Source organism: Cynoglossus semilaevis, chromosome 14, assembly GCF_000523025.1.
Source record: "Cynoglossus semilaevis isolate Cse_v1.0 chromosome 14, Cse_v1.0, whole genome shotgun sequence".
Lineage (NCBI taxonomy): Eukaryota > Metazoa > Chordata > Actinopteri > Pleuronectiformes > Cynoglossidae > Cynoglossus > Cynoglossus semilaevis.
The window spans coordinates 20,301,002-20,322,534 of NC_024320.1; the positions used below are offsets into that span (position 1 = coordinate 20,301,002).

Genomic DNA, 21,533 nt, shown 5'->3' on the forward strand with positions numbered 1-21,533 from the left:
GTCATTTCTTTTCTCCAAATGTTCTCAAGAGTTGAGAATAGGTGAAGACAGATTCACACGAAAAGACACAAATTATTTTGTATTAACACTGTGATCCAACATGGCTGCCTCCATCGACAAATAAATAAATAAGAAATAAAGACCTGTTTTTTCATGCAGTAATGAAAAAGTCAATATCATTCACGACTGATTTCTACCAATAGAGTAGATTACACTGAAGCTTCTACGCGGTGTACTTTAAAAGCAGCCATTACAGAGCGTTTTACTTTGCACCAGTACACCATATACCTCATGACATAAGTGCTGTTTTTTTATTGTGCACATTTGCATTGGACTGGTTATCCATTATGCATCAGCTCTTCCCTCACATGCACTCCACTAATGCCCGTGGATGATAACAGAGCTGTGTGTGCTCTTAATGGCTGAGGTCCTCCCACCCAGCAAATGCTGAGCTTCTCCGTGCCATGTTTTATCGCAGCCAGTTGCATTCAAACGTACTTTAGGAATTTGAATTGCTAATTTGTTTCACACTGTTCCTCCTGCCATCCTCTGCACACTGTGGTGTTGCCTCCTCACACCTCCTCTGCACCACGGATGCACATTGTACCATTCATGATTCGTTTTTTTCGATCATTTTTGATAGGGACCAACCGGTGAGACAGGACCAATGGGAGATCGGGGCCACCCTGGACCCCCAGGCCCACCTGGTGAGCAGGGTCTACCTGGAGCTGCAGGAAAAGAAGGAGCAAAGGTGAAACTGCATTTTCTGAATCCCAGTCCTTTATGGCAGCTGTTACCAAACTGTTTTATCAGCAGCGCCCCTCCTTTTGAGCCCCCTCTTCTCACTACAACGCATTCACAACTAATGCTTTCAAACGCCACGTCAAAATGCTTTTCACATTGAACAAAGGAAGTATTATTAAAATCTGTGAAATGTTCCCAATGTGGCAGAAATATATATATATAAATATATATTATAAATTAATATATATATTGACCTACGGTGTGCCTTCTGCAGTGGCTTTGTGCTCTCCGAGGGTGGTCGCCCCCCACTTTGGAAACCACAGATAGACCACTAACTTACAGCATATATGACTCTGTGATCTACGTTACAGGGCGACCCTGGTCCTGCTGGTCCAGCAGGTAAGGACGGCCCATCTGGACTTCGAGGTTTCCCCGGTGAGAGAGGTCTTCCTGGCCCTGTGGTAAGTGTCTTTTTATTAATTTATTGTTAAGTTATCATTTACCACCTTCTATCATAGAATAGACAAACTCAGTATCTCTCACAGCTTTGGCTTTATTCATTTATTATGAGATTGACATGAACACAAAAGCAATTGCAGCACCCCTGACTGGGCATTAGTGAAGGAACAGAGAACTCCAGACTGCTGCTAGTGTTTGAACCCATCAAAGTCACCGTCCGGTTGTTATACAATCCATTCGTTCTGTTGCCAGAATCAGTTTTCCAGAAGAAGAACACACCTTCTATCTTGTGTTTACAGCAGCAGCTCTGGTAAATGACTGTTGTCTCCATCTGTCCTCACGCTCCAGTCTGAGGATGATGGGAGATTTGAAATTTCATGCTGAGCCTGTTTGAGAGAGAACGGTCCTGTGTCTGACACTGTGTGTGTGACCAATTTTCCCAAGAGGTGTGTGTGTGTTTTCTGAGGTTGTCAATTTTTGTTCTGCAGGGGGCTCATGGCCTGAAAGGGAATGAGGGTCCTCACGGTCCACCTGGTCCTGCTGTGAGTACATGTGACTGCATCGGTTCTTCATCTTTACTCTCTTCTTCTTCTCCTCATCCTCTCCTTTTACTCGCTGTAGACGAAGATGACAATGATTCCTTATATAAGAGGCAGACAAATTCATCAGGACAATAATTGATATCAGAAATTGGAGAATATATTTTAACACATCTTAATTATAGCAGAGTAGTTTAGTTCAGTTCGTACGTACATGACATGTATTCCTTAAAGTAAACGCTCTCTTGATTAAAACTAAATCCCATTTTATAAAAAGACAATAAGATCAAATATGTGTAACTTAGTAATTCACTGAAACCATATTTAACAATCAGCTGAATCAAGAAGACCTTTAGTCTTAGCCTCTAATCATCCTAATGTTATAATTAAACAATAAGTAATGTAGAAATGATTACCCAATGGAACCAAGTCATGTTAAAGCATTAGATTTAGTCTTTTGACTATGTTGTAACTCAGTCTTACGCCTAAACTAAATTTGAATTTTATGCTGACAGAATTTAAATTGGATAAATCCTAATATGTTTGTGATATTTTTAAAACATCTTTATTTGGCTTTATGGCATTGTCATTGTAAGCTATGTTTTATTAAATATTAATATTATAGTTGCTGATCTGACGAGGCCCAGTGACATCATGTATTTGTCACTTCCTTGCATTCAAATCAATAGTGAAGTTCACAACTAAATGTCACAAAACGCTTTCTGTTCACAACTAAATGTCACTTCTAAAAACGCTTACTGAAAACACAACAAGATCAAACAGAAACCAGTTAGTTACTCATTAACGACACGTCTCTTAACGTTCATCTATGACCTATGAGTTCCCCCCTCTACCTCTGTCTCATCTGTATGTTTGTGTAAAGATTGTACTGCACTGCAGATAGTTTTCAGTAAATAAATTATTTTAGGTCAATTTTGTGTTTTTTATTTATCCAGGAAATCCTCTGGAGATTAACCATCTCTTTTACTAGAGCGTCCTAAATCGGCAGCAGCACATTCTACCAAAGTTTCAAACAAACAACACAGAACTATTTTAGAACATGTCAACACAATAACATAATGTACAATTTGTTGTTATTGATGAGGTATAATTTGTCAGAACACCGGTGTTGGGTGTTTGTTTGCATATTGTCCAGTCATTTTGTTAACTGATGTGGTACTGCAGGGTTCTCCTGGTGAACGTGGTCCTGCCGGCCCTAATGGACCCACTGGACTCCCAGGTCGCCCTGGCCCTCAAGGACCTCCAGGCCCTGCTGGGGAGAAGGGAGGACCGGTAAGTTAGCCTCAATTGAAGATAACACTAACAAACAGGTAAAAAAAAATCAGTGAGCCTGACTGACAGTATGATGTGTCAAAAAAAAACTTAAAGGGAGAGAAAGGACCTCAAGGCCCAGCTGGAAGAGATGGCATTCAAGGACCTGTTGGTTTGCCAGGACCTGGAGGACCCCCCGGACCACCTGGAGAGGATGGAGACAAGGTGCGTATACGTTTTCAGCACATATTTGAAACTCTACTTTACTTAGACTCTGCATTTTACATCAGATATTTCAGCCAAAGATCTTCCTCCGGCTGCAGGTTTAAATACTCTACAGGGAATCAGTCTGGAGGAGCTTGCATTGATTTGCTTCTGTGGACACTTGGTAACCTCTGCACAAACCGATGAGTACAGAAAAGGGCTGTAAATACGAGCCTTAATAACTTTGATTCTTTACTCAAGCATTCCCAGCTACGCTAATCCTCCGTGGATTCTCTATTATTGTTTTAATAAAAAGCTTCAGTTTATAACAAACCCCAAAGTAGCCCCGTGTGCAGATAGATACAGATAATACATGTGGTATTTATCACGCAGGCAGAGGGATCATATGAGCTAATATTTGCCCACAGTCGGGGGCCTTTATTCAGGAAGACTAATGGTGGCTCACAGAGAGCATTACTCAGATAAAGCCCAAAGTAAATGCCCCTGGCTCTGGTTGTTATTAGCTTTATTTCTGCTAACACCCACTTCCTCGAGGAGGTGTTGGAAGAACGGTGCACTTTCAATGTGGGGCTGTTGTTCCTTCTCTTTGGCTCCTAGTAGCGCCCGTGACTCATCTGTCACGATAAGCTCCCTTCAGATTCTGGGCTATATTTGTGAGGAGTGATGTAATTGAAATATTCATAGGTTTTGTCCAATCCACATTTGTCCAACTGTTGCAGGATAAAAAGAACATGTTCCGTCTTATCACTGGATCATCAGCGGTTACACTTTTGAAGTTCAGCCTTTGTGTCTACAGTATATTGTATTTTAATAACATGCTGTGTAATGTTATAGTATTCTGTCCGTAAACACACCTGGTTTTTCTTCTGCTATGTGGAGTCTGGAAGGTCCATATGATGTGTCCAGGACAGGAACAGGAACAGGAACAGGAAATAAATGGGGCTCGATCAAGGAGACGGAATTAAAAGAAAAGATGAATATTTGAAAATAACAGGGAGGTTTCTCTGTACAGGAACAGGATTAAGTCTAAACACTTCTTCCTTCAGAGATTATTTTTCCTTTGTAGAATTCTGGGGGATTTCCTGAAAGTTTCTGTTCTACACAGAATCTAGCATAAAAAGGCTAAAGATGATCAAAATTGTCCAGAAAATCATAAAAATCAGCCATTCAGTAGTGCAACAAGTTCAGTCTATTCTAGGTCCAAAATAAGTCAACCGTTAGCATAGCATATTACCAAAATAGGTCAAGGTCACTGCAAACACAACTTCCTTGAATTTTAAATCCTGCAGCACCGTTCAGTTCTGTCTTAGTTTGGAGAAATCAACTGTAGATTATATATCTTTAGAACAATCTTTCTTCTAAATTATGTGGTAAAAAAAAACCCTTACAACCTGTCACTGTATTCATTTTATAGTTTCTTTACGACCTGTGCTGAAAAGGAATCATAAATAAATATTGCAGAGTCATATTTTTTCCCCTTCTTCTGTGAATTACATTTTTTTTTTAATCTGACTGTTCGCCGTGTCTTTTCCACAGGGAGAGCTTGGAGAACCAGGCCAGAAAGGAAGCAAGGGCCATAAAGGCGAGCACGTAAGTTATTTGAAGGCTAATCATTTTCAATTATCAACTGTCAAAGTTTGATCAATCTGTTGACCATCATCCTGATTTGATTTTTTTTTTCTCATTTCCAGGGCCCTCCTGGTCCAACTGGCCCTCAAGGACCTGTTGGAGCACCTGGTCCTGCTGTAAGTCCAGCTCTGAGTGTGTATTTTAGCATCACCCGCAGGTGGTGTGCATTTCCTGATTATGACCTCTCTGTCTGATGCAGGGTGCTGATGGTGAACCTGGTCCCAGAGGTCAGCAGGGTCTGTTTGGACAGAAGGGTGACGACGGTCTAAGAGGGTTCCCTGGACCTCCAGGACCAGTTGGACTTCAGGTGTGGACCGTAATGTCCAACACCAGTATTAATCATCTATATTAATTCAACATAATTATAAAAACAAATGTCTCTTGTCTTCTTAGGGCTTACCTGGACCACCCGGTGAGAAAGGTGAAACTGGAGACGTTGGTCAGATGGTAGGATTTTGTATTGATTTTACTGAAATTATTTAAATCTATTCAATTAAAAAAAACATCAGCACGTACTGCAGTATTACTTTAATAAATGTACTCCTTTCACACTCAGGGTCCACCTGGCCCCCCTGGTCCCAGAGGCCCCTCAGGACCTCCAGGAGCAGATGGTCCACAGGGTCCTCCTGGTGGCATTGGAAACCCTGGTGCTGTTGGAGAAAAGGTAATTTATGTTCAGTCACGACCGTCAGCGGCAAAACGAGGAATTTTCTTTGCGATGCTTAAAATTGATGGTGTATTAACGCCATGTCCGTCTTACATATATATATATGTGTGTACGAACACACACATATACAGTATGTATGTTATCTAAGTTAATGCTCTAATATACCGTATTTGAGATGAGTTTTTCTTTTGCATATTTTTCTTTACATTTTTCCATATTAAATCTATCTTTTTCTTTTGCATATTTTTCTTTACATTACATTACATTCTTTACATTTTTCCTTATTAAATCTATCTTGATTAATCGTGATTAATCTGCCATGTGGCTGATAGAATTGTTGAAGTAAAAAAATACTATTACAGTTATATATGAATGAAAAAATATGCAAACAAATCCAGTACATGTACACGTTCACAAACATGCACGTCTGACTTTTTGACTTGTCAGTGCCTTTACCCAAGATGCACAGCAGTTAATCTGCAAATGTGGTTTGATAACATCCGTACAGTTACGGCACTGAAACTAAATGGCAGGGGTTTAATGAGCAATTTCAGGTTCAGTGGGAGAAGCTTTTTTAGAAAAAAAGGTAGAAAATAGTTCTAGAAAACAAAGTCCTCTTGAAGAAACCTGTCTGCTGTGAAGGAACCATGTTGTTGCTGCTGTCGTGTTCGGCTGAACGATGTGGAAGCTACACCGCTGCTGAGCAAAATGTCTCTGCAGATGTGAACCCTGCATTTCAATTTGGGATTTTCATCAAATTTTGATACCATCAATCCCAGACTAATATGGCAGCCAACACATCTTTCGCCGCGCCCCCCAGAGGCGTCAGGTGCGAACGGTTTTATCCAGTCGACTGGTTTTTACAGCACTCTTAGAGGAAGCAGATTCAGGCTGCCAGCAGTCTGAGTGTTGGGTGGTAAAGACTGTGAATGATCCCTCTTTATGAGGCTTCTCAGCCATTAATATTTCACATGGCTATTTGTATGAAACCCTTTTAAATAAGGGCACGGTTGTTTTGAGGGTGTTTTTTTCCCCCTCTTCTCTCTTCTCCCTCTGCTGCAGAGTGACAAGTGCACAGTAAATCTAACGGACAGGCTGCCCTCTCCAGCAGCACTGTTGCTGAGAACAAAGAGAGTGTGAATAAATACTCAGTGGCACTGTTTTTAAAAAACAGAAATGATAAATGCATTATTAATGGAGGCTCTCGTCAAATCAACTCCCGGCTCTTATTTGTTGCTCTTCTTGTATTATGAAAGGCCGGCTTTGGCTGCTTTTGCTGCAGTGCTGTGCACTTTCAGCTGCGTCTTTATACAAAGTGATGGTGTGAGTTATTTTTGCATCAGTCAATAGAATCACCCCTTTGCTCTTTAATAGTATTATCCAGAAGCGTCCTTTTCCCGTGTGAACAAACAAAGCACTCGTTGGGGTAAGTGTTCCTCAGCTGATCTGGCATTTTATTAGCCAGTTGAAGGAGCTGGCAAGGAACGAAGGAGTTCAGGCCTTTTGCCCAAACACTTCCTCTGTGTCTTCTGATGAGCACTTGTCTTTAATGCTCTCAGCAGATTGTAACCAGCCTCAGTGTGGCAGACATGAACAGCTTGTTATGAGGATGAGGTCAGGGGCCGCGCATGGCTTGTCGGATGAAACGTTTCGACAGAGCGGTAAATGATGTGAATTCAGAAAGATCAGCTCAGCTTTTAGCCGCTACCAGTATTTTTCCTGACAGATGCTGGAGATTTTCTGACAAAAGTTACACTTTAATCAGGAGACGGTGGAAGTTCTCATCAGAACAGGCTGCTGAAAAAATTGTCATGAGCGTCTAAAGTAGGGTTGGGGGCCTGATTAATTATTCAAATACTTGTTCTTTAGAACATTGGCCAATCCAACGACAATGTACTCAGTAACAGTTTTTCATTTCGACCAGTGTTGTGTGTTTTGTTGTCCTTGTTGCAGTAGTTCAACAATATCAGCAGTTTGTAGGTATTTCAACATGAGGGACAGAGACAGGAGCGAGACCGACTGTAAGATTCGATCTGTTAAAAAAAACGAGCAGTTTAATTAAACACCTGCAGATGTGCCTCCAGGCACTGAATACGCTAATGTCTTAGCACTAATATGTTAATATCTTAGCACTGTATATGCTATTTTCTCAGTGCTGACTATGCTAATTTCTTAGCGCTAAATGTGCGATGGCACATTAGATAGATGAAGCGTTTACACCTCAGTAAGAAGAGATTCAACCAACATTGTGTGTGAGTTATTTGTTTACTGAAAATTGCTACTCAGTTTACGTGACACATCGTCTTTATTTTTTTTTTATGCAGAGAGTTTAATTTTATTTATCTTTATTCATTCCACTACACAAATACTAGTCATACGGGTTTGTTAAAAATAAAAATGGTACCAGTACAACGCTAGCGCTAAGGTCTAACAGTATTTACTGCATCTGCAGTAAAGCCCACAGGGGAGAGGTGACTGTAACAATGGTGGTCGGTGTGTAGGTGAGTCAACAGGGCCACGGTTTAATAGAGCAGAGAGAAGAGGACAAGATATATGGGCAGAGTAGAGGGAAAAGACTGAGGTCAGTGTCCTCTTCTCTTCAGTCATGCTATCTCCTGGCAGTTGATGGATTGAAATCTCCTGTGTCATCTGTTTCTGCTCCCATCTGGGTATTGAAATCTCCTGTGTCATCTGTTTCTTTCTGCTCCCATCTGGGAGACAAGGGCATGGGGACAGAGCCGAGGTGATGGATGGGATATATTGAACAACACTGGATCAGCAAATCACCCCATCTGAACAAATTTGATAAAATAATGAGAGGATTTACAAGACACCAGGACTTGGTGATTGATGCTAAGCTAACATACGCAAAACATATTACATATCATAGAGTGGTGTTAGCAGGTGTTGCCATTATACCGCTCTTTTGTTTTATTTTGTTGTTTGTTTTAAACTTTACAATATTAACATTGGAGGTTATATGTCCATTTAAATTGGTGAAATGAATATATATGTTAGTGTTTCTTAATGAGACAGGGATATGGCGTATTGGTTCCAGATATGTCCATTTAAATTGGTGAAATGAAAATATATGTTAGTGTTTCTTAATGAGACGGGGATACGGCGTATTGGTTCCAGTACTTCATTCAAATATTCTGATATAGTTTACACAATATCAGGTAGTCAGAGGTACAGAGTACACAATATCAGGTAGTCAGAGGTACAAGATAACAGCAATGATTTCTGTACTTGCAATTTTGACTGTGTTATCTGTCACATGGTTTAAATGACACTGAATCAGGTGACAGTGTTAAGTCAAATATATTTTTCTGCCTAAAAGCTCTGCTCACTTTCTGGTCTTCTGGTTGCATAAATCCTACAGGAAGTATATTTTATATACCGTATATAATATTTTTATTTGCTGTATCCATACTCATGAGAATGGTATCTGGAAAACCCTAGTTTGCAGTATTTTGATGCTTCATGACTGTACAAATTGAGGACAGACATTTATAGTATGTGCCTTATTCAGTCCATGTGTGTTTTTGTCATGTACTGCTTGTACTTGTTACAGTGACTGAATAGAACTATTACTAATACTTGTACAACTGTATCTCACTATCTTGCCCTCTCTAATATCTTCTCTCCCTTCTCTTTTCAGGGAGATAGTGGTGAGACAGGAGAGCCAGGTCCTCAGGGAGAAGTCGGCCCACCAGTGAGTTATCACTTTTTATTTTTATTTTTTTCTAGTGAGACTGTAGAGACTCAATCTCTTTGCTGATGTCCTCGGGAAAAGATTCGCTCTGTTTCCTGTTTAACTGTCCTGCCTCTAACAATCCAATCCCAAATTTCTCATCACTGTGTTCTATTCCAGGGCTCTAGAGGAGAACGAGGAGAGAAGGGAGAGGGCGGTCCAGCTGGTGCAGCAGGACCTCCCGGCCCTAAAGGTCCACCTGGAGATGACGGTCCCAAAGGCAGTCCTGTAAGTCCCATTCTGATCTCATTTTAACAAAATCTGTTTCTCTTTTTAATCACACATGGGTTAAAAAAATAAATGGAAGTTTAATCAAATTTAACCTTTTCCAGGGTCCAAGTGGTTTCCCTGGTGATCCTGGTCCCCCTGGAGAGCCTGGCCCTGCTGTACGTATATCAATGAGAAATAATTTCCTCTGCCCGTTTATACTGACTTTGTTTTTAGTCATTTAATTTAACATCAATTCAAATTCCTGTGTAGGGGTTGGATGGTCCAGCTGGTGACAAAGGAGACGATGGAGAGGCCGGTCAGGCTGTGAGTGTAGCCTTTACTGCTGCTCTGTTGGTCAATGTCCATGTGACTGTAACTTTGTTGGTGTGAATTAACGTCTTGTCTAATTCTGAACTAGGGTTCACCTGGACCCACTGGAGAGTCTGGTCCTCCTGGACCACCAGGAAAGCGAGTGAGTGTCAGATCAATTGTTAATCACTATCTAAAATGCTAATTAGTTTGACTTTTATTCATGTCTGATGTCTGTTTTTTTGTTTTGTTTTTTAATAGGGCCCTCTTGGACCAGCAGGACCCGAGGGCAGACAAGGAGAGAAAGGAGCCAAGGTAGAAAAGATGAGATATTTTTAAATAAAATAAAAAGTAAAGGTGGGTGTGAATGGCTCATGCTCTTGTTTCTGTGCTTCAGGGAGAGTCCGGTCTAGAAGGTCCTCAAGGAAAGACAGGTCCTGTAGGCCCTCAAGGGTCACCTGGCAAACCTGGCTCTGAAGGCCTGAGGGGTATTCCTGGACCAGTTGTAAGTGAAACATTTATCCCTCACAGTCATGCTGAAGTTATAAAACAATGGCCCCTTGAATGGTGGTCCATATCCGGCCCGTGAACCATATATTTGCAGAAGCGAAAATGTGAAAGGAGACTGTTTTCCTTTTCTTTTTGGTTGGCTGTCATCTCCATGACAACCATGCTCTGATAGGTCGTTAGACAGAACAGCATTAGATCACTTTTGTAGCATTGCATTTATAAATGACACATTCAAGTCCAAAGGGAGGTGACATGTTGTTGTACTACATATAATTATAAATGTGACAGTATCGAGGCTGTTGGTTTGACCAACAATAATACTATATAACTATACTATATACTGTCTACTATAATATACCTTGAGTCCATTACTGATTCATAAAAGATCTGTGCTGTTTTTAAAATGGTAAAAAAAGCTAAAACTCATGTTTTGAAGATCTGTGCTGTTTTTAAAACGGTAACGTAAGATCTGTGCTGTTTTTAAAACGGTAAAAAAAGCTAAAACTAACCCATGTTTTGTTTTTTTTCATCTACAGGGAGAACAAGGTTTACCCGGTTCTCCTGGTCCAGATGGACCTCCTGGACCTATGGTGAGTAGTAGTGACCCCTGGTCTTTCAACCGGAGTGTTTGATGTGGGAGCCCACAGCTGATGTGAAGTTGTTTCTCTCTCCCAGGGCCCTCCTGGTTTACCTGGTCTGAAAGGAGACTCTGGTGTTAAAGGAGAGAAGGTGAGTCTCTGCTGCAGCTGCTCCACTCAGGCTCGTGTTTCTGTGTGAAGCATAAGCTACAGTGAATACTTTAACACAGACTAATGAAACTGTTTACTCACAGATTGATTAGATGTGCTGTTTGCCTCCAGCCATTCGATCATTACTCAAATGATTAGAGGCTGTTCTACAGAGATATATCACGGGGCTAATGTTTGTGCGGATGCATTAATAACCTATTGACTTTTTTCTCCCTACGCCACCAGGGTCACCCAGGTCTCATTGGTCTCATCGGACCTTCAGGTGAACAGGGAGAAAAGGGAGACCGGGGTCTGCCTGGTCCTCCGGGATCGTCTGGTCCCAAAGGAGACAATGTAAGTAACAGACTGTTCTGGTCAGACTCACACAATGTAGTCGGTGGTTCTGTGGACGATGAATGGACTGCAGGTGCTGCAGTGGTCTGGTGTTGGTCCCAGCAGTGTGTTTTCTAAAGAGTATTGATTATCCTTAGGTTCACAGTCTTTCAAAGTGTTTTATTCTCTATGCTTCTGTTGTGACACAGCAATCACTTTGGTTTTGTATTTTTTTCTTCTTCTATTCACCAGGGTATTGCTGGTCCCACCGGCACACATGGTCCCGTGGGTCCTCCTGGATTGCCTGTGAGACAATGTTTATTGTGTATTTTGTTTAGTCTAATCATGAACTGGTACTGATTACACTACGTGTTGCATCTTTAGGGTCCTCCTGGTCCCAAAGGAGCCAAAGGATCATCTGTAAGTGTTTATGTAAACGTCTATCATAGATAATGGTAACTGTGTCTAAAGCCTTCGTTAAATATTTTAATTTGACCTTTTCAGGGTCAAACTGGACCAAAGGGAGAGAGCGGGACACCTGGACCTCCTGGTCCTCCTGTAAGTTCATCACGGTCCTCGTCATTAGGTTTATTATTGTATAACTACATTGTATACGTTCTTTAATGATTGTTCTGCTGATATGACTGACTTCATGTCACCTCTTCATGACAGGGCCCTCCTGGTGACGTCATCCACCCACTCCCGATCCAGGCTTCCATGAAGGGAAGAACACGCAGGAACATCGACGCCAGCCAGATGATGGATGAACCCGTCCTGGATGCCAACTACAAGGACTACGACGACGGCATGGAGGAAATCTTTGGCTCCCTCAACTCTCTGAAACTGGAGATCGAGCAGATGAAGCACCCACTGGGCACACAGATGAACCCCGCTCGTACCTGCAAGGACCTGCAGCTCTGTCATCCCGATTTCCCAGATGGTTGGTATCACATCCCAGCTCAGTGACTGCCTGTGGCTGCAGAAAGTCTTCTGACTGCTGAGAAAACAGGATATTGCAAAACTTATACCAAGATTTTCGCGTTATTGAGATTATTACCATATGCAGCACTTCCACAGTATTGCAGCTCTGATACTGTAATAGATATTCCATCATGGCTGTGAAAGTAGTATTAGTAGATAAAAATATCCACTGTTTCATGCACTGCATCTAATATTTTCATGACCAAATCTGAAAATGAACCCCTCTCACTCTCTCTCTCTCTCTCTCTCTCTTTCTCTATGTCTCTCTCTCTTTAGGTGAATACTGGATCGATCCAAACCAGGGCTGCTCACGAGACTCCTTCAAAGTTTACTGCAACTTCACAGCAAGTGGAGAGAGCTGCATCTTCCCAGATAAGAAGTCTGAAGGGGTATGTCTGGTTTCTGACACGTTCACACAGTCACAAACTGACACACGCTCAGTTTAGAGATATAAAGGGCAGACTGAGGTATCTGTCACCGCTTCAGCCCCGGTGACGTAACAGTTTCAGGCAGTTGTTAGCCATAGTTCACACCTCACAGGAGACAGCCCTGGTTTTTAATATCTATTGTTTGAACAAAAGCTCAGCTAAACTAAGCTAAGATCAAACAAGCTACATTGAAACAAGTAACAATGAGCTAAGTTTAGTTTGGCTAATTTTACAAGCTTTACAAGCAAAGCCAAAACAAGCTAAGCCAAAACAAGCTAAGCTAAAATACGACGTGACAAGACCCTAATATTCCCCCACTGGGAAATCTAGAAACATCAGCAGAAAAGACAACACAAATTTGAGAATATAAAAATAACAATAAGGAAGCAATTAGTTTTATATCTTAATAAATGAAGAAATGTACCATCATGGTGAGCAGGTAAAATGTGTACTAAAATGTTTTACACAGTTCTGCCTCAAAGGAAAGCAACGGAGAAAAAGAGCAGTAAAATGAAAACGACCAGTAAGGTGACATTTTCCAACAGACATTTTACACTGCACAGATGGAGTACTTAAGCGTATCTAGTAAAATAATCCGTTTGGACAAGGACACACAAATACAGCTAAACCTAGGTCCCATGACCAGTAAGTATTAGCCATTAGCCTTAACTGCAGTATACACGCAGAACTAGAAGAAACTCACTGACTTCATCAGGACCTTCACTGGCTGAAGTCCATTATTTGAGATAAAGCTGACTCTCTTTCACTGTATCTGTGTCGTCTGGTGCTAACGTCTGCATATCGTATCAGTAATGTGTACATTTGAAACTGTGTGATGTTCAGTGTTCATGTGATTGGACTAACTTTCCCTCAAAGACCACGACTTACTTTACACACAGACTGAATTACAGTTGTGCTCTGACACGGAGGGTAACTACTCTCTCATGCAGTGCACCAGGCATCGTTCCCACTCCTACTGCTCTGGTGCCATTTTTAGAATGAATGTCATCAAATCTGAAGGCCTTTGGCGAGTGACAGGCACATTGAGGGACATTTTGACTTCCTCAATGCATGGTTTTGTGCAGGAGAGGATAGGATAGCTGAGTGGTGAAAGACTGCAGACTCTGTGTTTGACAAGTCGGGGGGTTGTGTAATAGGACTGTGCCACTGCCAATTTAATGGTCCCTCTCACCGAGCCTCAGAGGAGCGGGAGTTTGCTTAAGCTCAGAATAATGAATCAGACTTTTTATAGCGCACGGCTGATGGGCTGCTCTCATCACAAAGACGCCAGAGCCGGGAAGCACGTACGGTTTGATTGGCTCAGTAATTATAACAGCAGATAGTTATACTGTCAAAAGCACGGGCGCACAATTAGATTTTTAGACATTCAGTCATTAATTCCTGAGAGGAAGAAAAATTCCTCTCTGCGTAGGTACATTTGCTCCCACTGTGAGAACAACGTACGGTCACCTTCACGCAGCAGGAGTTGTACCGACGCCCAACAACGATAAACTCGGCCCCAGCGTTAATTCATTATGGCATTAGGCGTTTGATGACAGTTCCATATGAAACCCTCGGCCACTCATTATGAGGACGTAAATTTCACCGTCTTGCCTCAGACCATGGGAGCTTTTATAGGAGCTGCAGCTTTTAGTGGCCTAATAAGGTTAGTCCACTACAGTTGCACAACACGAACACTAAACACAGGCTGCGGTTTGTCTGTCCTTTTATAATGAATGTACAGTCTATTCATACATTTCTCAGCAGCAGTTCGCTGCCAGGTCTGGTTACTAAACCTTTCCTCTGCCCAGCCTTTGCTCTGGTTCATCTTGCTGAATAACACCATTTCAGGTCTTGGTGACTCTTCTGAGGACCAGCGGGAGGAGCAGAAAGGAGAGAAGAAAAACATGGTGTTGTGTTTGTGATATCCTCTTCTTTCTTTAACGCTGCTGTTTTTCCCTCCCCCTGTTCCGCCCCCCCGTTTGATCCGTACCCCCAGGCTAGGCTCACGTCCTGGGTAAAGGAGAATCCCGGCTCCTGGTTCAGTGAATTCAAACGTGGTAAACTGGTAAGCCAGACTCCTGACTTCCATGAGTACCTTCCCTGAATGCCTCTTATATTTTACAGAGCAAAATGGCAAAATGGCCGAAAGACACGCCAGGCACATGGTATAGTCACTACAAGAGAGGTTCCCTGGTAAGTGGCCTTCCCTGTGGTCCCAGAGTCCTGGTCAAGGCCTGGACTCAGTGTGGCTGAGGCTCTGCATGGTTCTGGTTCTGCAACTGCAAAGTATGTACAGTACGTGCACTGGCTCCTGCTTGTTGTGATGTGATGATGGTGCATGGTTCAGCATGAGCTGCGCTCAGATCTAGTCCAGCGACAAAGGTGATGCTCTCCCAAGGAAATACAGCAGAGGTTTGTGGAGCACGTAGGCAGAGTTTCTAGAGCTGTAGGATATATTTCATTAAAAAAATAACTGTAAAATGTATAACTGTAGTTATACTGTAGTAATTCAGGGCTTTGTTTTCCACTCTACAACTCTGCTTCATTTAGGGAGCATTCTGCGAGAGTGACTGCGTGCCTCATCAATGACTCAAAAAGCACTGACACCTCCTCACTACAGACGGACAAGTTTTGACTGTAGTAGTGACGTGTACTGGCGAGAATCTGGGGATATGACACGTGTCGCGATACAGAGGCAACAGTACGATATATTGATAGTATAGGCACGACGATATGAGGTTTTGTTTTTTTTTTAAACAGTTTAATTGGAGGAAAACTGTGGGCAAAGTAAACACACAATTGGAACAGAGGGAGCTGCATCATTGTTTCCCAAAGACTGGGTCGTTTGTGACTTTTATGTTGAAATATGGGTGCCCTGAAAAAAAGTTTGAAATAAAGAAAAATAAAATGAACTAACGGCATTAATATGTGCATGATAATTGTTAATGAAAATTATTACAGGGCTTGATAGGGTATTGTGAAACGAAATATTGCGGAATTTCAGTGTAATGTATGTTTTCAGTTAAATCTGAGGAATCCTTTTGGATGAAGAGGCGAAATATTTTTGACATACAAAAAAAAGTCCAGTTACCAATTTCTCACCTGTTCCATGTCCACGGGGTGAAAAGCTACAGGTAAACATCTGTAGCTGCAGCAGTGCGCTGAGTCAAAACAAGTCAGGCACGCAGTCGCCACTCAGGGGCTTCTGGGTACTCAGTCACTGTTGACTTGCGGCTGTGATGATGAAGAGGTAATGTTTCTTTGGTGGTGTGGGACAGAGCGGGGGAGGGAGTGGAGGGAGAATGGTGGAGGGAAGAAGAAAGAAAATGCATGTCCCTGTGCAGCAGTTGGTTCTAACCAGAGCCACACTCAAACCTTACATCCAAACACATTGGCTAAATAACCATTTTAGCACCGATGCTACATGTGGTGCATGTAAAAAAACAACAACAAGTCAATAGGTTTGAGTGTTGTATCCTGGTTTTGTGTGTGCTGAGGTGTGTGTGGGCTTAAGTCTCAGAGCGAGTCGTGACAGAACACACACTCCTCCGGCTGCATGGCGTGGATGCTGCATGTTGCTCTCAGTAAGTCCTGAATATCTGAAAGACGAAGCAGTCGTGTGGATCTTATGGATTTCCGGTGGTTGGTATTCCCGAATAAATCCCGATGATGTTCCCCTTCATCCTTACATCAGGATTGTACAGAGTCACTGGCAGCTGTGTTTTGCCACATGAGCTTCAGATTTAAAATTACAGGTTAATTATACACAAATTACCATGTAATTAATGCCTCGCTGCTAACGTTTGGTGTTAAGATAATTACATCCGATGATTCTCTCATAATTTGCCCTCACATTTACATAATTACAACGTCCAGGTTTAAAGATAGGGTTGTGACTATTTTATAAATTATCTGATTTTTTTTTTTTTTTAAATGAGCTCAGCACAAAAGACACAGTAATAATTAGCTTCACATGATTTATCACCTGGTCAGGTGTACAAGAGTGGAAAACTGCATTTGTACACCTTTTAAATACAAACATCTGTTTGAGCGAGATTTTAAGATTCAGATTTGATTCTGTTTTTTAAATCCAAAAAACAGGATCACAGTTTTTTACTGTTATTTCCTGTGACCAAACCTGATGACCATTTTGCTCTAATCCTCTCTAAAATTGATCAAATGTGGGAAGAAAAGTACAAAAGAGACCTGTCCAATTTAATAAAAAATATATACATGTGTACTTGTAGTAGAATTCAAGTTCTAGTGGGTGACAGACAATAATATTTTTAGGGAAATTAAAGCTTTTTTTACATTAAAAACATGCTAAAAGTCAATTAGATGCCCACAAATCTGAGACCTCTGCTCTCTTTGGAATGAGATCAATTATGTATCACCATATGTACAGCACCATATATTTACATACAAGATGTGTGTCAAACATACGGGCCAAAACCGGCCCTGTGGGGGGAGGGGGAGGGGGGTTCAATCTGGCCTGCTTGATAACTGAGTGAAAAAAATGCACAAACACTTGACATGTTTGTCATGATTTGTCATTAAACATAAATATTTTCTTTATAAACTTAAAACTTATTTGCATGAAAACAAAGGAGAGAAACATAGACCTAATGTTATTCATAGGTTATTATGTTATGATTGTACAAAATGAGTTTGACACCCCTGTTCTAAGACTTGTAAAAGGAAAATGACAAGGACATTTCTCCGTCTACTGGTTCTTTCCCTCACTGTCCCACCCAAAAAAGTCTACTCTTGTAGCCTATCGCAACACAAACAGTTGGATCTGGACCGCAGGCAGGCCAGTGAAGCACATGATCCCCTGTGTTTACAAAATAAACAACCTTAGTTGTACCTTCACGTACAGGAAGTATCCTCGTAAGTTTAAGGAAATATATTTTTCTGTCTGCCGTGTTAATAGCTGTGAGGCCTCATTACTTTGCTATCTGGTACAGAAGAACACTAAAACTAACCGACAAGTTTACCACCGCAGTGGTTAGCCACTCTGGGTCACTGCGTTGTACGTAAGTCAGTGCCACACATACACACACCTTAAAGATCTATTAGTCTTGGCAGTGCCTCCACAGAGCGCGGCAGTGAGTATAAATCCCGTGTCCTTGGATGACACGCTATTCTAACAGCACTGTAAATATGAAACAGAGAGATATCTCCACGCCGCAGTAAAACAGGAAAGAAATGACTCGTCGTAAATTTATTCAAAATGACTCCCAGGACACTGACACACTGCACAGCACGGTCCTGACCGTGTGTTGAGTAAATCTTGTCAATTACCCTCAGGACATCCTTACCCTTGTTGTACATGTTCCCTACCCTGCAGCCTCCACCTGGTGGTCACGTCTCTGCTCCTTCCACTCACTCTGTGGTCTTTCCTTTCCTTTTTTCCTTTTTTTTTTTTTTTCTACGTAGCTCTCCTACGTGGACGCTGAGGGCAACCCGATCGGTGTGGTCCAGATGACGTTCTTGCGACTGCTGAGCGCATCAGCAAGACAGAACATGACTTACAACTGCTACCACTCAGTGGCCTGGCACGACCAGGACCAGGACAACTACGACAAGGCCATCCGCTTCCTGGGCTCCAATGATGAGGAGATGTCATATGACAACAACCCCTACATCCGCTCGCTGGTAGACAGCTGTGCGGTAAGTCACGCAGTGGACGGAGTTTGAATGTTTGGTCTTTGGGGAACGACACATCGGTGGCTACTTCGGTAGTATTACCAGGATAGTACCCTGGTGGATGCCAACGATATTCAAATGAGCTGTGGCATTAAATCCAGGTTTATTTGCTACTTAGGGGCCAAGAGCTAGAGCAGCAAAATGGAAGGTCTGAGGTTCGATTCAACCAAGTACCCTAACCCCGAGTGGTTTGCCGCAGAAAGAGCTTTAAAAACTAATCCCAATGCCCTTTCTCTGCTCTATTGCGTTAGACAGGCTTGTGATCAGCTTGTGTGGGTTGCCAGTTTGAATCCCATGATGAGCAGGGCTCTTATGTTAAAATCAGATGCAAATGTCTCTAATGTGCAGTAAAGTTTGGCCTTGGGGCTCTTATGTTAAAATCAGATGCAAAAAATGTCCCTAATGTGCAGTAAAGTTGGGCCTTATGTGTCATATGGGTCTTGGTGTGTAGCAGTGTGTACAGTGACAAACAAAGAGGTGTTTGTACCAAGACAATAAAGGCACTAATAGAATTGAGACAAAATAGACCAGACAATGTCTAATCTTTTATTTTTGACCATTTTCTCTCATGCCTATAAACGGAGTCTTCTGCTAGAACAAACGAAGCCACAGTCTAAGTCATCCTAATTGTTTTTTTTTTACTCCAATAATCCTCTAAGGGAAACTGAACCCATCTATGAAACACTCCAGTGATTCACACAGGACTGGGCTGCAGTGTTGGTGCTTGCTCAGCAAACCACAGTCCTTCCAGGGCCGCGATTAGAACTTCCTGTGATTACAAGCTTTATCCTTTGACCCCCGGGACATGAGATGCCCTGACCTGCCACTTTTCTCAATTTTTGGACGTTGTGGAAATACGTCAATATTTCTTCAGGTTTGGTTTCAATAAAAATCCAATGAACTTAAGGCCAATGTTATATAAAGTCGGTGATAAACCTTTGTGGGTAATAGGCTGATGTGCAGTGTGTGTGTGGGAGCTCGACCCAAACCACAGGGTCAGGACAGAAAAATGCTACAGGTCAATTTCATATTCCTTTAATTTCAAACCAAAAGGAAACACATCCATGTGTTTTGAAGCAAGTGTGTGGGAGCTCGACCCAAACCACAGTCAGGCAGAAAAATGCTACAGGTCAATTTAATATTCCTTTAATTTCAAACCAAAAGGAAACAAATCCATGTGTTTTGAAGCAAAGTCTTTGGTCTTTTGAACAGAAAGTGAGCAGAGCTGTTACACCATTGGTGGTGGCTTTGGTGACATTCGACAATTGTTTGCCATACATTGGATTATGCTGCTTATGCGTTTTCATTTGTTTTGTTTTTTTTTTTTTGGGGGGAACTTTTCCCAAAAATGTTTTCCTTCATTATGGCTCCCAGGTGTCAGTCAGGCTCGTCTGGGGTTTTTTTTTTTTCCTATATTATGAATTTACCACTGTGTTAGTGTAGGTGAGTGACATTGGTACTACATGGAGTAATGTTTCACCGCAGGAATGAAACTCAGACAAAGACCCCTGTATCGTTAACAGTGCAACCTTGCGTTGGGTCCATGTAAATAGCTGAGTGGTTAGATATTAGCATATCGATTGAAGTGGCCAATGACTTTAAGCCTGCTGTTGGTTGGTGTTGTTGTGCTAAAGAAGTCAGTAAGAACCTAAACCAGCGAGGCTACGTTGACTAAAAGCTAACCGCCTTCTTTGTCCTTTGTGTGGCCCCCCTCAGGCGAAAAAGGGCTATGGAAAGACGGTACTGGAGATCAACACACCAAAGGTGGAGCAGGTGCCATTTGTGGACATCATGTTCAACGACTTTGGCGGTTCCACCCAGAAGTTTGGCTTCGAAGTGGGCCCCGTCTGTTTCATCGGCTAAGACTGTTTACTGAGCAAGTGGAGAAAAAAATATGTTTTCTCAGAAAAAAAATAAAAAATTTAAAAAGAACAGGACATTTCTATTTGTAAAAAAAGTAACTTTTTTTCCATAAAACAACAAGAATGAATCAAAATGAAAATCAAGTTGAGAATGCGGTGAAATTCTTCAGGAGTAAAGAAAGACGAAATAACCTCAGTGTGCCTTCTCCATCACATGCAAGTTTTGAAACTGGATGTCACGTCCTGCCTCCTAGGCAACACACACCGACGCACGCACACACGCAAACACGCAAACCAAAGCCCCATGTCATCCCACTTGATTTACACTCCAAAAAAAACCAAGGCGTTTCTGAGAGCTGCAGCCACTCCAGGCCGTCACAGTTTTTGCCCCGGACTCCATCTGATTGGGTTCTTTTTCTCCTCTTTGGTTCAGATCTCATGTCTTCCCCTCATCGTCTCCATCGCCTTTTTCCACTTGTCTTTTGTTGGGTTGTTTGCATATCCACTACAGGAGCTCTGTTTGTGCATAATTGTCCCCCATTCACTTGGAATGGATCTTATATATATATAAATATATTAAAAATAATTTTTATGTTTGTAAGTACATTCTGTATATTTTTCCTGGTAATGTTTATTGCTTCTGGCTTCAAAACGTGCATGTGACTTTAACAAATCATAAGGTAAGAGATGGTGGGTACAGGGATAACATCCAAACTGTAGGAATACTGATAGTGAGGAAATACAACTTGTAAATTGAAAAAAACAAAAATAGAAGTAAACACCAAATTGGGAAGTCCTGTCTTGTTGTGGAGCGCATCTTGTTGTAATTTAAGAACGGAATGGAAAATAAAAGATGAAAACAAGCTCTGATATTACGTGACACTTGATTTGCAGAAACAAACCAATGTATAACATTCCTCTTTGTGTGCCCTCTGAACAAAAACACCTGGTGTGGTGGCAGTATCATTAAGTTAATACGCAGCTTCTGTACTTTCCTGAAATACTCTTCTATCTGACTATGCAATGGGAGGTAATGTCACTTTTTTTTTAAGGAAAACACAATGATCAAAACTCTGGTGCTATTTCCTCTTCCCTGTGGTGCTATGTATTTTATCTGTTTGTGTTGTTTAAATGAAAGGAAACACGCCCAGCAGCCCCACCCCCACCCCCC

The 21,533-nt window shown here is 41.8% G+C and overlaps 1 protein-coding gene across 1 annotated transcript in view; it reads left to right on the top strand.

Annotated features, from left to right (window-relative positions):
• col5a1 (procollagen, type V, alpha 1) overlaps window positions 1-21,288 on the top strand; it is a 75,400-nt gene extending 54,112 nt beyond the window's left edge. Inside the window, exons 40-67 of the mRNA XM_025062080.1 lie at window positions 644-751; window positions 1,116-1,205; window positions 1,692-1,745; window positions 2,928-3,035; window positions 3,132-3,239; window positions 4,776-4,829; window positions 4,931-4,984; window positions 5,068-5,175; window positions 5,262-5,315; window positions 5,425-5,532; window positions 9,197-9,250; window positions 9,410-9,517; window positions 9,622-9,675; window positions 9,770-9,823; window positions 9,918-9,971; window positions 10,070-10,123; window positions 10,206-10,313; window positions 10,855-10,908; window positions 10,994-11,047; window positions 11,293-11,400; window positions 11,632-11,685; window positions 11,764-11,799; window positions 11,884-11,937; window positions 12,052-12,319; window positions 12,637-12,749; window positions 14,916-14,984; window positions 18,231-18,464; window positions 20,217-21,288. Of these exons, the coding sequence (XP_024917848.1) occupies window positions 644-751; window positions 1,116-1,205; window positions 1,692-1,745; window positions 2,928-3,035; window positions 3,132-3,239; window positions 4,776-4,829; window positions 4,931-4,984; window positions 5,068-5,175; window positions 5,262-5,315; window positions 5,425-5,532; window positions 9,197-9,250; window positions 9,410-9,517; window positions 9,622-9,675; window positions 9,770-9,823; window positions 9,918-9,971; window positions 10,070-10,123; window positions 10,206-10,313; window positions 10,855-10,908; window positions 10,994-11,047; window positions 11,293-11,400; window positions 11,632-11,685; window positions 11,764-11,799; window positions 11,884-11,937; window positions 12,052-12,319; window positions 12,637-12,749; window positions 14,916-14,984; window positions 18,231-18,464; window positions 20,217-20,363 (2,523 nt within the window). The 3' untranslated portion in view covers window positions 20,364-21,288. The remainder of the gene's footprint in view (window positions 1-643; window positions 752-1,115; window positions 1,206-1,691; window positions 1,746-2,927; window positions 3,036-3,131; window positions 3,240-4,775; window positions 4,830-4,930; window positions 4,985-5,067; window positions 5,176-5,261; window positions 5,316-5,424; window positions 5,533-9,196; window positions 9,251-9,409; window positions 9,518-9,621; window positions 9,676-9,769; window positions 9,824-9,917; window positions 9,972-10,069; window positions 10,124-10,205; window positions 10,314-10,854; window positions 10,909-10,993; window positions 11,048-11,292; window positions 11,401-11,631; window positions 11,686-11,763; window positions 11,800-11,883; window positions 11,938-12,051; window positions 12,320-12,636; window positions 12,750-14,915; window positions 14,985-18,230; window positions 18,465-20,216) is intronic.
• Window positions 21,289-21,533: the final 245 nt, after the last annotated feature.